This window comes from Staurois parvus, unplaced genomic scaffold (assembly GCF_062004578.1).
Source record: "Staurois parvus isolate SC_StPar_1 unplaced genomic scaffold, SC_StPar_1.0 ptg001489l, whole genome shotgun sequence".
In the NCBI taxonomy this organism is placed as follows: Eukaryota; Metazoa; Chordata; class Amphibia; order Anura; family Ranidae; genus Staurois; species Staurois parvus.
The window spans coordinates 595,196-609,453 of record NW_028319285.1 but is presented as its reverse complement, the minus strand read 5'-3'; the positions used below and the strand labels follow the sequence as shown (position 1 = coordinate 609,453).

The following is a 14,258-nucleotide window of genomic DNA, read 5'->3' as shown; positions in this document are numbered from 1 at the left end:
ATGTTCCAATTACCCTTTCAACAGTATCACATAGACACAATCATAGGCCATAAGCATCCAAAACATACTTCTCTGGACAAATATTGTATCATTATGATATCACAGAAAATCCAACAAGTCCTCATAAGTGCTTTCCACCAGGCAATGAATGTAAATAAAGGCTGTCCGCAATCAATATGAAATGAGTATTGAGATCCTCAAAGACACAGCTCTCCACCATAGAAATAGTGTAAACAGAGAATGGCGGAGAGCTATATTTGTCAGGATTGTAAATCCATTAGGATATATATTCGTGAGTTTTACTCCTAGACAAAGATTATATGTTCAATCAAGGAATAATTATTATTATACATGGTAAAGTGGGACTTTTTTTGTCTCAATGTGATGTACACCCAAAGGGTGGGCACTATACATATATTATATGAGGAGGCCTGTGCAGATGTTTTTACACTCACCAGCCACAAGGGTACACCTTGCTAGTACCCGGTTGGATCCCCTTTTGCCTTCAGAACTGCCTTCATTCTTCATGGCATAGATTCAACAAGGTGTTGGAAACATTCCTCAGAGATTTTGGTCCATATTGACATGATAGCATCAAGCAGTTGCTGCAGATTTGTCAGCTGCACATCCATGATGTAAATCTCCCATTCCACCACATCCCAAAGGTGCTCTATTGGATGGAGATCTGGTGATTGTGGAGGCCATTGGAGTCCAGTGACCTCATTGTCATGTTCCAGAAACCAGTTGGAGATGATTTGAGCTTTGTGACATGGAGCATTATCCTGCTGGAAGGAGCCATCAGAAGATGTGGACACTGTAGTCCGAAAGGGATGGACATGGTCAGCAACCATAGTCAGGTAGGCCATTGCGATTAAATGATGCTCAATTGGTATGAAGGGGCCTAAAGTGTGCCAAGAAACTATCCCCCACACCATGACACCACCAGCCTGAACCATTGATACAAGGCAGGATGGATCCAAGCTTTCATGTTGTTTACACCAAATTCTGACCCTACCATCTGAATGTCGCAGCTGAAATCGAGACTCATCAGACCAGGCAACGTTTTTCCAATCTTCTATTGTCCAGTTTTGGTGAGCCTATATGTATTGTAGCCTCCGTTTCCTGTTCTTAGCTGACCAGAGTGGCACCCGGTGTGGTCTTCTGCTGCTGTAGCCCATCTGCTTCAAGTTTCAACATATTGTGCATTCAGAGAAGGTATTCTGTATACCTTGGTTGTAACGAGTGGTTATTTGAGTTATTGTTGCCTTTCTATCATCTCAAACCAGTCTGCCCATTCTCCTCTGACCTCAACAAGGAGGCATCTTCATCCACACAACTGCCACTCACTGGATATTTTCTCTGTTTTTCAAACCATTCTCTGTAAACCCTAGAGATAGCAGTGCGTGAAAATCCAAGTAGATCAGCAGTTTTTGAAATACTCAGACCAGCCCGTCTGGCACCAACAACCTTGCCACATTCAAAGTCATTTAAATCCCTTTTCTTCCCCATTCTGATGCTCAGTTTGAACTTCAGCAAGTCATCTTCACTACGTCTAGATGCCTAAATGCATTGAGTTGTTGCCATGTGATTGGCGGATTAGCAATTTGTGTTACCGAGCAATTGAACGGGTGTACCTAATACAGTAAAGTGAGTGTATAATTTATATATAGAGTGATTTTGTTCTGGCGTTTGATATGTAGTAGTAGTTTTGCAACTTAATGAAAGGTAGATTTTACATATTTTGTATGCAGTGGTAGCTGTGTAAGCCTTTTAACTATATTCTATTTTTCAACAATAAAAACTTGACAAACTACCCCTTCCCTGTCCTATCCAAAACTAAAGGCAAGCCATAGATTAAACAATTTTCTTTCTTTTCACCACGGGTGGAGGGAAAAAAAACTGCTTGATTCTCCCGTCAACACAGTCAGTGTCGGTGAGGGAATCTTTACCACAGTGCTATTGTGTTCTGCCTCTGGAAGCCTTTCCATCATGCGGAACACAATGATTAACCATTAGCCGCCCGGCCAATGGCCGTTTGGCGGCTTCAGATGTGCTTCTCCACTCCGGATACACGCCATTTGGCGTGGTCCCGCACATGCGCAGTTTGCGCTAATGCAGAGCGGCGCAGCAGCGCGATCTGTCACCGGCCGTGCACCTTGGACACGGCCGATGACAGATCCGAGTACCGGCTCCCATTGCTGGTACCATGTGACCTGCTGTGACCAATCAAAGCAGGTCACATGACAGTTGTATACAATGGATGGCTTCATTCATGCCATCCATTGTATACTAGTGCCTAGCTGTGAATGGTCACAGCTAATCACATGCACATGTCATGTGATTAGCTGTGACCAAATCACAGCTAAGCACAAAAAAAAAAAAGCAAAAAAAAAAAAAAGCTAAATGAATCGATTTCATTCAGGTAAATGCTTGCTTATAGCAAAGTAATTCTTTGCTATAAGCAAATTGTGTAAAAAAAAAAAATACTGATCACTTCCCCAAAGTAGTACAATGTTACTATGGTAACATTGTACTACTTTGGTCATAGTAAAATATGAAAACAAAATCTTAAAAAAAAAAAAAAAAAATGTAATAAAAAATTAAATATAATAAAAAAATAAAAAAAATAAAAAAATATATATATATATTTTTTTTATACTGTCACCAGTCAGTGTTCCTGTTCACCGCCATGCCAGTTATATGATGACGCTGTACTGCACTGGTGACAGTATGTAAAAAAAAAAATAGTGAAAATAATTTTTTAAATTTTTTCATTTTCCGAAAAATTATGACAAAAAAATACAACTTCAAAAAACTCGCCATTCCTCTTATGAAGTACGTCGGACTGTCTACTCTGCAAAAAGGGGTCATTTGGGGATCTCTGTACTATTCTGACATTCTTGGACCTCAAGAAATTAGATTGGCTGTCAGTACTTCAGGATTGATCAATTTTCAGATCTATACCATAGTTTGTGAACTCTATAACTTTCCTACAAACTAAATAATACATCCTAATTTGGGTTATTTTCACCAAAGACATGTAGCAGAATACATCTCGGCCTAAATTTATGAAGAACAATTATTTATTTGTAAACTTTTATAACAGAAACAAAGAAAAATGTGTTTTTTTTTCAAAATTTTTGGTCTTTTTTTGTTAATTTAGCAAAAAATAAAAACCCCAGCGGTGATTAAATATCACCAAAAGAAAGCTCTAGTTGTGTGAAGAAAATGATAAAATTTTAGTTTGGGTACAATGTTGTATGACCGCGCAATTGTCATTCAAAGTGTGAGAGCGCTGAAACCTGAAAAATGGCCTGGGCAGGAAGGTGTAAAATTGCACGGTATTGAAACGGTTAATGCTTTAGCCACCAGCAGCAATCGAATGAAAAAAATTCAGCAGGCAGGTTGTACTGAAGTTGATCGATGGGTTGCCTTCAATACAACCAGCCTGCCCATAGATGGATTGAATTTCGGCCAGTCCCTGCTAAACCGGCCGAGATTCAATCCATCTAGGGTCGGCTTTAAAAGTAAAAATTTCTTGCACCTTGAAGGAAAATTGGCAGTTTTCAGTTCATATATATTTTTACCTATTGTTTGGAAAATTCACCTAAAAGTTTTAAGCTGGCCATAGATAAATAGATTTTCAAGCGCAAAATCTTAAGAACAGTCTTAGGAAAATTCATACGAAAATTCTCAGAACAGTCATTTGTTCTTCGAAAGATTTAATTCGCTTTTAACATTTGATTTTGGAACAAATGGACTTTACTGCATAAAAACCACATTCGCTTTTTAAAAAATTTGTTTCTTGGAGAAATATTTTCCATCCTCCTCCTTCAAATTTTGTCACTGCGAACAAAAGGAAACATCGATTTCACCCACTAAGGAGTAGAAAAACAAACTTTCTTAGAACTTTCTTTTCCCAAGAATTTTTGTTCCAAATTCTACCCATCTGTGGCCAGCTTAAGTCAATTGTAGTAAATGCATTTCAGTAGCAGTCTATAGGTCATTGATGACCGTATCTCTGTACACACGTGGAAAAATACCTTGTAGGCAGCTTGTATGTATGGAAGAGCGACCTGCCCAGAGACCACCCTGCTGTCATCAAGAGGAGATTTACCAGCATACTGATTGTATCCTCATTATCCCCGTTATTCCTGTCGGTATGGAAGGAGTTAACTGGCATCAAGTATCACACTATGTGGTGTCCCTTATTCGGCTCTCCCTGTGAGTGCCGTCATCTGCAGAGCCTGCTTTAAAGGTGACCCCAGACGGTGATACACATCAAGGAACCCTGAGCACCCAATTCAGATGGGACCAGACGGTGTATAGGAACCTGGCCTGACCGGTGAGCAGATGACCTGAGTAATACCTGATGAGACAGGATATATCTCAAATGCGTGTATTAATGCACTTCTGGTGAGTGCGCATTTTACTTAATCAGATACACCATCTGCCACCCCGGATCAGATTTCCACACACGCGTATTGTGATCGTACAAGATCCTCACGTTGGCTGTTTTATTTGGTACATTTATTCACTACGGTCACCATATGGTGACATTATATTTTGCACCTTATGTCATTAAGGTATTATTTATTTATTATCCATTTTATCTTTATTTTTACGTATCATGTTGCACATTATGCTTTAGCGCTGCACCCATTTATTGATATACTCTTTGGAAGGTTTTTTGGTTGTCTTTTTGGTGTTCCAGCGGCTGTTTTCTTCGTAGGTAGCGCTCGCTTGATACTCTTTTTCATATACCTTTTTTTTTCTTATTGTCTTTCTGCAGCTTATGAGATAGTGACAGTGACAAGTGACCGTGATGATGCTGAGACAAAAGAGAATGTCTGGATTATATTAGAAGGGAAGAAGGGAAGATCTAAGGAGCTTCTGCTGGAGAACACCTCCAAGAAGAGGAGATTTGCTCGGTATGTCCTGACATAGGCAGCACCTACCAGGAGAAACGATGAAAAAGATTCCTCAAATGGAGCCCGGTCGGAAAGGAATGAGACAAGAGTCTTTGCTGGACTTACAGCTGCCTGTAGAGATGTCAGCCTGGGAGAACGGCTTATTGGGTGATAAAGAAATGGCACACATAGGGGGAGATTTACTAAAACTTGAGTTTTGAGAATCTGGTGCAGCTGTGCATGGTAGCCAGTGGTGTAGCTTGCACATTTGGCACCCGGGGCTGGTAATTTTTTTTTGCACCCACTCCCCCAAAAAATGGTATGTGGTAATATATTGGCGTGTTTTGTGAGCCTGTGGGTGTTGTCAGATCTCTTTCCTTGTCCAGGGCCTCCATCCTCCCCCTCTCCAGACACCCACTGTCCTAGTCCAGGGTCTCCAAACAACCCCTTTTCTAATCTGGGACCTCCAGGCACCCCTTCACATAGTCCAGAGTCTTCTTTGCCGCCCCCCAATCCAACTGCTTTGCCACACCAACCCACTGTTCCTAGTCCAAGGCCTCCTCTGCCACCCCCCAAGTTCAGGGCCTCCTCTGAACCCCTTCTCCAAGTCCAGGGCCTTCTCTACAGCCCCCCTTCAAGTTCAGGGCTTCCTCTGCACCCCCCTCCTAATTCATGTCCTGTGCCATTCCACCCCCCCTTTTCAATTCCAGGGCATCCTCTGCACCCCCCCCCCCCCCCCATTCCAGGGCCTCCTCTGTTCTCTCCTCCTAGTCCATGACCTTCTCTGCACTCCCCTCTCAATCTAAGGCCTCCTCTGCACTCCCCTCTTAGTCCATGGCCTTCTCTGCACTCCCCTCTCAATCCAAGACATCCTCTTCACTCTCCTCCTAGTCCATGACCTTCTCTGCACTCCCCTCTCAGTCCAAGGCCTCCTCTGCACTCCCCTCTTAGTCCATGCTCTTCTCTGCACTCTCCTCCTAGTCCATGACCTTCTCTGCACTCCTCTCTCAGTCCAAGGCCTCCTCTGCACTCCCTTCTTAGTCTATGCTCTTCTCTGCACTCCCCTCTTAGTACATGGCCTTCTCTGCACTCCCCTCTTAGTCCAGGCCTCCTCTGCACCCCCCAGATCAGGACCTCCTCTGCACTCCACTCCTAGTCCAGGGCCTCCTCTGCACCCCCCTCATCTAGTTCCTTCTCTGCACCCCCCAATTTCCTAGTCCAGGACCTTCTGCACACAAACCCCCTCTCCTAAAAAATGCCTTCCAGTTCAAGGCAGGCTCACCCATGAATATATTTACTACAGTTAGCAGCTGGGCTGTCTTACTCAGAAAAGGCATGGGCTGTTTGGGCACTAAACACGACTAAGAGGGAACCTCACAGCGTTGAATCACTCCGCTCCTCCTGCTGCCGGAAGTGCTACCCCCGCCCACACCTGGTATCTCTGCTTTAAGTGCCACTGCCCGATCAAGTCTAAAGGACAAGCGGCGCCCACTGCAAATACCAGAGAAAGAAGTAGGAGGGAGACCGCACAGTGCATCAGCGCTGAACCACTCCGCCTTCCCATCCCATAGAAAGGCATTCCTGAGCGAACGTTTCAGCTATTATTGCTATGTTGCTAAGCAAACGTAGGTGATCGTCGCTCAGGAATGCCTTTCTATGGGGTGGGTGGGCGGAGTGGTTCAGCGCTGATGCACTGTGCGGTCTCCCTCCTACTTCTTTCTCTGGTATTTGCAGTGGGCGCCGCTTGTCCTTTAGACGTGATCGGGCGCTGGCACTTAAAGCAGTGGTACCTGGTGTGGGAGGGTGTGGCGCCCCGGTGGCACCCCTATTCATGCGGCACCCCGGGGCAAGTCCCCCTCCCATAGTTTGGGCCCTGATGGTAGCTAAACAACTTCTAGCTTCAACTTCTTCAATTATGCTCTGGAAATAAAACCTGAAAGCTGATTGGCAGGGGCAGACTGACAACTCATGGGGCCCCCGGGCAATAGGGGATCATGGGGCCCCTGTGTCCTTGCCCAAACTCAAAAAAGCCTATGAAAAAGGTACCAGGGGCATCTCATGGGGCCCCCTACTGACCCTGGGCCCTCGGGCAGTGCCCTAGTTTCCAAATGGTCAGTCCGCCCCTGCTGATTGGTTTCTATGTAGAGCCGCACCAGATTTTGCACCCAGTTTTAGAAAATCAACCCCAGTGTGCCTTAAAATGGGTGAAGTTAAGTTGATTACGGGCATGGCTTGTTCATTTTATTCCCAGTAAAAAGAGGAATATTGAGCAGGCATGTCAAGTTATATAGGCACTTAGCTACTAAATAAGAAGCTAGAAATCCATTCTAGAATCCAAGAGAGGAGGCGCTATGCAGTGACCATACAGAGGCAATAAAATAATGAAGTGTGTTTTACATGAAGTCCAAAACGGTGGAACTATGGGTTGTGGGTGCATTAAAAGACGATTTGTAACGTTGTATAGTAGAATACTCCAGCATAAAATGTAAGATATACCTCTTTTCCTCAGGAATGCAACGGATTTGTTTAAGTTTCCCTCGAAGAACGTGGGTGATATTGCAGCCATATGCGTGGGCCACTGTCCTAAGGATGGGAAGAAGTTTTCTCCCAAGCCAGATCTGTACTGGCACGTGAAGGAGATCACCGTCACAGAGTTGGAACTTGGAAACCAGTAAGTGGAGTTTCTTCAGAATTTGGAATTGACATGTTCATCGCATCAACTATTACACTGATCAAACATAAGAAAAACTAATCTTACGACACGTTACCTAGACCTGTAATGAAAATATTACTTGTGGTGCACCGAAATGAAAATTCTGGTGCCGAAACCGATACCGAAACTTCAGAATGCATGTGGCCAACAACCGAACCGAAACCGAAATGTCTGCGTGTGTGGGGGTGGGGAGGCTCCAATTTGTTTTTGTATTTTTTTCTACTTTCATGTATATATATATATATTTTTTGAACTTATGAGCACAAACAGTCCCCTATGTGATAGCAAATGAGTGACAGGTCCTCTTTGTAGGGGGCAGTATGTGCAAGGAGAGGAGCAGTGTATACAGTGAGGGAGCAGTGTATACAGAGAGGCTCCCTCACTGGCTGTCACTATATGTTAGTGCTGGTTTTTAAATGCAATTGCCGGCTTTTTTCTTTTCTTCCCTATAGCTCACAGAATCAGCTGTCACTTTCCCCAGAGCTAAAGGAAACTTTGTTTCTTTTCTCTCTGGACATAAACTAAAAGGAAACTTTGTTTTTTTTATCTTGGGAAATAAATTAAAAGGAACTTTGTTTCTTTTATCTCGGGAAATAAACTAAAAGGAAACTTTGTTTCTTTTATCTCTGGAAATAAACTAAAAGGAAACTTTGTTTCTTTTATCTCGGGAAATAAACTAATAGGAAACTTTGTTTCTTTTATCTCTGGAAATAAACTAAAAGAAAACTTTGTTTCTTTTATCTCGGGAAATAAACTAAAAGGAAACTTTGTTTCTTTTATCTCGGGAAATAAACTAAAAGGACACTTTGTTTCTTTTATCTCAGGAAATAAACTAAAAGGAAACTTTGTTTCTTTTATCTCTGGAAATAAACTAAAAGGACACTTTGTTTCTTTTATCTCGGGAAATAAACTAAAAGGACACTTTGTTTCTTTTATCTCAGGAAATAAACTAAAAGGAACTTTGTTTCTTTTATCTCGGGAAATAAACTAAAAGGAAACTTTGTTTCTTTTATCTCTGGAAATAAACTAAAAGGACACTTTGTTTCTTTTATCTCGGGAAATAAACTAAAAGAAAACTTTGTTTCTTTTATCTCGGGAAATAAACTAAAAGGAAACTTTGTTTCTTTTATCTCGGGAAATAAACTAAAAGGAAACTTTGTTTCTTTTATCTCGGGAAAAAAACTGAAAGGAAACTTTGTTTTTTTTATCTCTGGAAATAAACTAAAAGGAAACTTATATATATAAACATATATATGTTTTCCCCTGTTAAAGCAAATCTTTACTTAAAAAAATACAGCTAATCTCCCTGCATACCTGCGCATTGGAGGAGATTTACTAAAATGGGAGCACTCAGAATCTGGTGCTGCTGTCCATGTAGCCAATCAGCTTCTAACTTCAGCTTGTTCAAATTAAACTTTGGCAATATAACCTGGAAGCAGATTGGTTTCTGTGCAGTTGCACCAGATTTTGCACTCTCTGGTTTTAGTAAATAACCCTCATTATGACAAAAGATACTAGGAGACCTGAAAAGTTTCATTCGGCTTTGAGAATGTGAATAAAGTTCTAATAAAGTTCTATAAGGCACTGTTTTTGTTATGAAACTGAGATCAAGAACATGCAGGAGAAAAGTTTAAAACTAACCATATAAAGTACTACGAGGTGGTATCAAAACGGTTTGAGACTAGTTTTGTAACATGCCAACAGATGCCAGCAAAAGGCTGCACGTACAGTCACAGGGAGCACCGACCTTCATAGGTCCGTAGGCCAAAAGTTATCATTCAGTGTACAATTGGGAGCTGTGCAACTGGTGCTATTCTGACCATGTGCATTACCACGTCTGCTGTTTCATCATGGACAGCAAGTTAGAACAAAGAGCAAGCGTAAAATTCTGCGTGCAACCCTTGCACCCAAGTTTCATCACCGGTAATGATCCTCGACATGAAGGACGGGTCATCTACAGCACGCTGACAGAGTTCTTGGCGGACTTCTACATGGTGTTCCTTGTGCTCCTGGGTCAGCAGCCTGGGACAGAACTTGGAGGCAACATGGCGCATGTTCTAACCACATGTGACGATTGTCTATTGTTCCATATGACACACCCACAATGGCAGCAGTGTTGTGGATTGTTCTCCAACAATCATCATGCAAACGTTTCCAAATGGTTTCGACATTTTTTGTGGTTGAGATCTTCCTGATCTCTCGTTGGCTTCCAGTGGAGTTCTTCCACTATTAAAGTGCACGTGCCACTCAAAACACCTCAAGCGACTTATTGAAGGTCTTCCTGATCTCTCATTGGCTTCCAGTGGTGTTCTTCCACTATTGAAGTGCACATGCCACTCAAAACACCTCAAACGACTCATTGAAGGTCTTCCTGATCTCTCGTTGGTTTCCAGTGGTGTTCTTCCGCTATTGAAGTGCATGTGCAACTCAAAACACCTCAAACGACTCATTGAAAGTCTTCCTGATATCTCGTTGGCTTCCAGTGGTGTTCTTCCACTATTGAAGTGCACGTGCCACTCAGAACACCTCAAAGGACTCAATGAAGGTCTTCCTGATCTCTCGTTGGCTTCCAGTGGTGTTCTTCAGCTATTGAAGTGCATGTGCCACTCAAAAACCTCAAATGACTCATTGATGGTCTTCCTGATCTCTCGTTGGCTTCCAGTGGTGTTCTTCAGCTATTAAAGTGCATGTGCCACTCAAAAAACCTCAAATGACTCATTGAAGGTCTTCCTGATCTCTCGTTGGCTTCCAGTGGTGCTCTTTTGCTATTGAAGTGCATGTGCCACTCAAAACACCTCAAATGACTCATTGAAGGTCTTCCTGATCTCTCGTTGGCTTCCAGTGGTGCTCTTCCACTATTGAAGTGCACGTGCCACTCAAAACACCTCAAAGGACTCAATGAAGGTCTTCCTGATCTCTCGTTGGCTTCCAGTGGTGTTCTTCAGCTATTAAAGTGCATGTGCCACTCAAAAAACCTCAAATGACTCATTGAAGGTCTTCCTGATCTCTCGTTGGCTTCCAGTGGTGCTCTTCCACTATTGAAGTGCATGTGCAACTCAAAACACCTCAAACGACTCATTGAAAGTCTTCCTGATATCTCGTTGGCTTCCAGTGGTGTTTCTTCCACTATTGAAGTGCACGTGCCACTCAGAACACCTCAAAGGACTCAATGAAGGTCTTCCTGATCTCTCGTTGGCTTCCAGTGGTGTTCTTCAGCTATTGAAGTGCATGTGCCACTCAAAAACCTCAAATGACTCATTGATGGTCTTCCTGATCTCTCGTTGGCTTCCAGTGGTGTTCTTCCACTATTGAAGTGCACGTGCCACTCAAAACACCTCAAATGACTCATTGAAGGTCTTCCTGATCTCTCGTTGGCTTCCAGTGGTGTTCTTCAGCTATTAAAGTGCATGTGCCACTCAAAAAACCTCAAATGACTCATTGAAGGTCTTCCTGATCTCTCGTTGGCTTCCAGTGGTGCTCTTCTGCTATTGAAGTGCATGTGCCACTCAAAACACCTCAAATGACTCATTGATGGTCTTCCTGATCTCTCGTTGGCTTCAAGTGGTGTTCTTCCGCTATTGAAGTGCATGTGCCACTCAAAACACCTCAAACGACTCATTGAAGGTCTTCCTGATCTCTCGTTGGATTCCAGTGGTGTTCTTCCGCTATTGAAGTGCATGTGCCACTCAAAACACCTCAAACGACTCATTGAAGGTCTTCCTGATCTCTCGTTGGCTTCCAGTGGTGTTCTTCTGCTATTGAAGTGCATGTGCTACTCAAAAAACCTCAAATGACTCATTGAAGGTCTTCCTGATCTCTCGTTGGCTTCCAGTGGTGCTCTTCTGCTATTGAAGTGCATGTGCTACTCAAAACACCTGAAATTACTCATTGCAGCGTGGCTGTAAACTTACCAAATGTCATGTCAAACGTCTTTGTGGCAGAATTGCCCAGTTTCACGCAGAATTTCACATTTGCTCTTTGTTCCAACTTGCTGTCCATGATGAAATAGCAGTTGTGGCAACTCACAGATGTAGCACCAGTTGCTCAGCTTCCGATATACACAGGATGATGTCTTTTGGCACACTGACTTATGAAGGTCGGTGCTATGACTGTGCGTGCAGTCTTGTGCTGCCATCTATTGGCGTGTTACAAAACTAGTCTACAAACATTTTGATACCACCTGGTATTTTACTGGAAGAGCAGTGGATGCTTGTAACTGTGAATGTAAATGTGCTTAGGATAAACATGGGTCTAAAAGATTTAAAACAAAAAATGATAATAAAGCAAAGCACCTCTCAAATAAACAAATGTTAGGGGAAAAAAAAGGGCAGACTCGATGGACCACATGGCCTTTTCCTGCTATCACTCTTGTATTTCTGTGGTTTGTTGTTTGGTCCTTGATAAGGAGACCTAGCTCTAACTCCATGCTTTCCATATCTAGATATCTCTTCAACTGCAATGCCAAAGTTCCACTGCGCAACAAAAGAGACGACTACAAAGTCTTTGAGTGTGCCAAGACCATCGAGAGCTTCGCCAGCAAGGCCCGCAGCCTGGTTCCGGTGAAATACGAAGTCATTGTGGTCACTGGTTTCGAAAAGGGATCAGGAACAGACGCCAGCGTCTTCATCATTATGTACGGTTCCAATGGAGACTCCGGCAAGCACGCCCTAAAACAGAAGATGAGGAACCTCTTTGAACGAGGAAAGACCAACCGCTTTTATATCGAGACGTTAGACCTGGGCGAAATGAAGAAAGTTCGTGTAGAACACGATAATAGTGGCCTCAGCCCTGGTTGGCTACTGGAGAGGGTCGAGGTCACCAATTCCGCCACTGGAGTGACCACCATTTTTCCTTGTGGCAAGTGGCTGGACAAAAATAGAGGGGATTGCGAGATAGTGAGAGATCTCTACCCAAGATACTAGACCAACCTAAAGTATCTGCGCCATCTTGCCATGACTTTCATAGACGCATTTTACATGGTTTTTTTTTACATATTTACTTTCTTTTTTATACTAAGACGTTAAACACAACCTGGACAGGAACTCTTTGTATGGGAATTTCTCACTGTATTACAGTACTTCCTGGTAGCAATCTGTCAGCCACGTTGTCACCCCAGATAAAGGCCAACATCAAGCTCTTACGTTAGCATAAAGCTCAGGAAAAAAGAACAAATATAATGTTTAATAAACTGATATATAGTTGCGATATGTTTATTTATTTATTTATTTATTCTTCTTTGGGTGCGGTCTCCATTCTTACAATGCTTTTGGTCCCATATAGACCTGTGCAGAACGAAAAAATGAGTTCCCTTTTGTTTTGGATCGATTTGTTACGTTATTAATTTAGTTTAGTTGCCTTGGTAACGAAATTCATTTAGTTCAGTTTCATTTCATTTTGTTTATTTGTTTTAGACTAGATTAAAATGTTTCCAGATTATTCGAAGTGTTTGAATCAAATTCAAATAAAAAATATTGATTCGATCCGAATTCATTGCAAAGAAAACTGGTTCTATTCTAAATTCGAATTTCGGAAGAGGGTTATGTTATTTCTATTCTATTCTAATATTTTCTATTCTGTTCTTTTATTTTCTATTCTATTCTTTTTTATTTGATTCCTTTATTTCTATTCTATTTTATTTTATTCCTTTATTTTCTATTCTATTTTATTCTGTTCTGTTTTACTCTATTCTTTTCTATTCTATTCTGTTTTATTCTTTTCGAAATTTGAATTTCAGAAGACAGCTATATTTCTATTTTATTCTGTTCTATTTTTTAATTATATTCTATTCTTTTCTGTTCTATTCCTTCATTTTCTATGTTATTCTGTTCTATTTTACTCTATTCTTTTCTATTCTATTCTGTTTTATTCTTTTCAAAATTTGAATTTCAGAAGACAGCTATATTTCTATTTTATTCTGTTCTATTTTTTAATTATATTCTATTCTTTTCTGTTCTATTCCTTCATTTTCTGTGTTATTCTGTTCTATTTTACTCTATTCTTTTCTATTCTATTCTGTTTTATTCTTTTCGAAATTTGAATTTCAGAAGACAGCTGTATTTCTATTTTATTTTATTCTATTTTTTTTTCAATTTTATTATATTATTTTGTGTTCTATTCCTTTATTTTCTATTATATTTTATTCTGTTCTACTCTGTTCTGTTTTACTCTATTCTTTTCTATTCTATTCTGTTTTATCCTTTTCGAAATTTGAATTTCAGAAGACAGCTATATTTCCTATTTTATTCTGTTCTATTTTAAACTATTCTATTTTTTACAATTTTATTATATTCTTTGCTGTTATATTCCTTTATTTTCTATTCTGTTTTATTCTGTTCTGTTTTACTCTATTCTTTTCTATTCTATTCTGTTTTATCCTTTTTGAGATTTGAATTTCAGAAGATAGCTATATTTCTAATTTATTCTGTTCTAATCTATTCTATTTTTTTTTTCAATTTGTTTTATAATTTTCTGTTCTATTTCTTTTTTTTTTCTATTTTATTCTATTCTGTTCTGTTTTACTGTATTCTTTTCTGCTCTATTCTGTTTCATTCTATTTTTCAAAATTCGAATTTCGGAAGATGAATTTTGGAAGATGGCTATATTCTATCTATTCTATTCAAATCTATTTTATTTAT

At 40.8% G+C, this 14,258-nt stretch overlaps 1 protein-coding gene across 1 annotated transcript in view; it reads left to right on the top strand.

The window, feature by feature from the left end:
* LOXHD1 (lipoxygenase homology PLAT domains 1) overlaps positions 1-12,828 on the top strand; it is a 296,932-nt gene extending 284,104 nt beyond the window's left edge. The window contains exons 39-41 of the mRNA XM_089662524.1: positions 4,793-4,931; positions 7,420-7,581; positions 12,065-12,828. Of these exons, the coding sequence (XP_089518650.1) occupies positions 4,793-4,931; positions 7,420-7,581; positions 12,065-12,545 (782 nt within the window). The 3' untranslated portion in view covers positions 12,546-12,828. The remainder of the gene's footprint in view (positions 1-4,792; positions 4,932-7,419; positions 7,582-12,064) is intronic.
* The last annotated feature ends 1,430 nt before the right edge of the window (positions 12,829-14,258 follow it).